This window comes from Lucilia cuprina, chromosome 5 (assembly GCF_022045245.1).
Source record: "Lucilia cuprina isolate Lc7/37 chromosome 5, ASM2204524v1, whole genome shotgun sequence".
Classification (NCBI taxonomy): Eukaryota; Metazoa; Arthropoda; class Insecta; order Diptera; family Calliphoridae; genus Lucilia; species Lucilia cuprina.
The window spans coordinates 7,534,676-7,538,086 of NC_060953.1; the positions used below are offsets into that span (position 1 = coordinate 7,534,676).

Genomic DNA, 3,411 nt, shown 5'->3' on the forward strand with positions numbered 1-3,411 from the left:
TAGACTAGACTATAGACTAGACTATAGACTAGACTATAGACTAGACTATAGACTAGACTATAGACTAGACTATAGACTAGGCTAAAGACTAGACTATAGACTAGACTAAAGACTAGACTAAAGACTAGACTATAGGCTGGACTGTAGACAAGACTATAGACTAGACTATAGACTTGACTGTAGACTAGACAATAGACTAGACTATACACTAAAATATAGACTAGACTATAGAGTAGAATATATACTAGACAATAGCGCAGAATATAGACTACACTTTAGACTATAGACTAAACTATAGACTAGACTATATACTAAACTATAGACTAGACTATGGACTAGACTATTGACTAGACTATAGACTACACTATAGTCTATGCTGTAGACTTCAAACTAAATGTGTCTAGAGATAATTAATATCTCTACTTTTTTGTCATTCACTGTTATATTCGCCTCTAACTGTGGGAGTTATCGGATACTGTAATATCTATTAATATTTATAGAAATAGTGGGTCATAAAATGTTCTGCACTCACACAAACATACACCTCTCTATACAAACCAATACTGATTTGTATTCTAAAAATGTGTATGTGTGTGTGTAAATGTCTGTAAGTGAATCTTTACAATAAATTAAACCACAAAATGTTCTATTGAACTAGAAATCTATAAGTTTGCAATAAAAAAGAAACGTTTTTAGCAAAGATGCTAAAAAAAAAGAAAATACACAAATCAATAAATATGTATGAAACTTAAATTGGATTTTATGGAATCATAATCAAAAACACTTAAGATTTACTATTGAGATATATAATGGGGAAAAAAGTGCTTTGCAAAATGTAAATAAAAATTTTAGGTTAAATAACTAAATCTAGGAATTAATTGAAATTTTATTTAGGCTTTTAAATTGTTTATTTTTAATTAAACAATTTAGGAAATGAAAAAAAAGAAACCTTATGTGCGACGTGACCACAATGTGAAAAAAGATTTTTATTTATTATAAGTATTCATTTATTTATATTTTTTAGTAAATATAAATCTAATTCAATTTTTGCTTTTTATATCTTTTTAGTCCATTCTCTACCACATTTAACGGTTTTAAGTCTATCGGGCTGCAGCAAACTGACCGACGATGGTGTGGAATTAATAGCAGAGAACCTACAAAAATTGCGGGCATTAGATTTATCATGGTGTCCACGTATAACCGACGCTTCATTAGAGTATATTGCCTGTGATTTAAATCAATTGGAAGAATTGACTTTGGACAGGTAAGAGGAATTCTAAACAATGAACACGAACTGTTCTAGAACTGAACTGGAACTGAACTAGAACTGAACTAGAACTGAACTAGAACTGAACTAGAACTGAACTAGAACTGAACTAGAACTGAACTAGAACTGAACTAGAACTGAAATAGAACTGAACTAGAACTGAACTAGAACTGAACTAGAACTGAACTAGAACTGAACTAGAACTGAACTAGAACTGAACTAGAACTGAACTAGAACTGAACTAGAACTGAACTAGAACTGAACTAGAACTGAACTAGAACTGAACTAGAACTGAACTAGAACTGAACTAGAACTGAACTAGAACTGAACTAGAACTGAACTAGAACTGAACTAGAACTGAACTAGAACTGAACTAGAAATGAACTAGAACTGAACTAGAACTGAACTGAACTGGAACTGAACTAGAACTGAACTGGAACTGAACTAGAACTAAACTAGAACTGAACTAGAACTGAACTAGAACTGAACTAGAACTTAACTAGAACTGAACTAGAACTAGAACTGAACTAGAACTGAACTAGAACTGAACTAGAAATGAACTAGAACTGAACTAGAACTGAACTGAACTGGAACTGAACTAGAACTGAACTAGAACTGAACTAGAACTGAACTAGAACTGAACTAGAACTGAACTAGAACTGAACTAGAACTGAACTAGAACTGAACTAGAACTGAACTAGAACTGAACTAGAACTGAACTAGAACTGAACTAGAACTGAACTAGAACTGAACTAGAACTGAACTAGAACTGAACTAGAACTAGAACTGAACTTGAACTGAACTAGAACTGAACTGAACTGAAATCGAGCTTGAACTAGAACTAAACTAGAACTGAACTAAAACTGTACTAGAACTAAACTAAAACTGAACCAGAACTGAATAATTTTTAGTATTTTATTATTATATCTTCGATTAATTTTTCTCTCCTTTTCAGATGCGTTCACATTACCGACATCGGTGTCGGTTACATTTCCACCATGTTGTCTCTGACCGCATTATTCTTACGTTGGTGTTCGCAAGTTCGCGATTTTGGTCTACAACATTTATGCTCAATGCGTAATCTGCAGGTGTTATCCTTAGCTGGCTGTCCACTACTCACTTCATCTGGTCTCTCTAGTCTTATACAGTTGCGACATCTGCAAGAGCTAGAGTTGACCAATTGTCCAGGGGCGTCACAAGAATTATTTGAATATTTAAAAGATCATTTGCCACGCTGTTTGATAATAGAATAATTTATGGAAATCTATAAAAGAAAACTAAACGATTTTTAATACGGAGTTTAAGGCAAAACAAAAAAGTTCAATATTATTTGTAAGTTTTTTTGAAATTTTATTATTTTTCTTAATTTTCTTTAGTTTTCTTGTTTAAAAGTTTTTTTTTGTATTTTCTTAACTATTAATTAACTTAATTATTAATTAACTACTATTTAATAAATAAGTGTTGTTCATCTCTTTATCTATACTATTTTCTATATAATCAATTGATTCTTGTTTTTTTTTTTTTTTTTTTGTAAAAAATTTACTAAACATAATTTTAGTTCCTGCAATAGAAATTTTTATTTATAAAATTTTCTTTCTGTGATTTTAGTTTTTAAGTTTGCAAAGGAAAAACTTATATATATATTTTAAAATAATATTTATTACTTTATTATAAAAACGGAAAAACTATTTAAAATTCAAAGACAGAAAGTTGAAATGAAGTAAAGTAATGTTTACTTTAACCTAGAAATCTAGAAACAGAACTCGACTTCAAATCTATTTTAAAATATAAGAAATACAGCAATATTTCATAAGATAATAAAAAAAATACAAAATTAACCGCCGCTTTAGTTGTGTTTACAGCCAAAAGAAAACGTTATTTTTTAAATTGAACGTTTTACTACCTTTCCTCTCATATTAGAAACCAAGTATTGCATAACGTTAATTCTGCTCAAGTTGAGTTCTTAGTTCAGCGCTATTTAACCATTAGTTCAGTTCTAGTTTAGTTCTAGTTCAGTTCTAGTTCAGTTCTAGTTTAGTTCTAGTTCAGTTTTAGTTCAGTTCTAGTTTAGTTCTAGTTTAGTTCTAGTTCAGTTCTAGTTCAGTTCTAGTTCAGTTCTAGTTCAGTTCTAGTTCAGTTCTAGT

The 3,411-nt window shown here is 30.3% G+C and overlaps 1 protein-coding gene across 1 annotated transcript in view; it reads left to right on the forward strand.

The window, feature by feature from the left end:
• LOC111683623 overlaps positions 1 to 2,679 on the forward strand; it is a 22,529-nt gene extending 19,850 nt beyond the window's left edge. The window contains exons 2-3 of the mRNA XM_046951401.1: positions 1,069 to 1,264; positions 2,223 to 2,679. Of these exons, the coding sequence (XP_046807357.1) occupies positions 1,069 to 1,264; positions 2,223 to 2,520 (494 nt within the window). The 3' untranslated portion in view covers positions 2,521 to 2,679. The remainder of the gene's footprint in view (positions 1 to 1,068; positions 1,265 to 2,222) is intronic.
• The last annotated feature ends 732 nt before the right edge of the window (positions 2,680 to 3,411 follow it).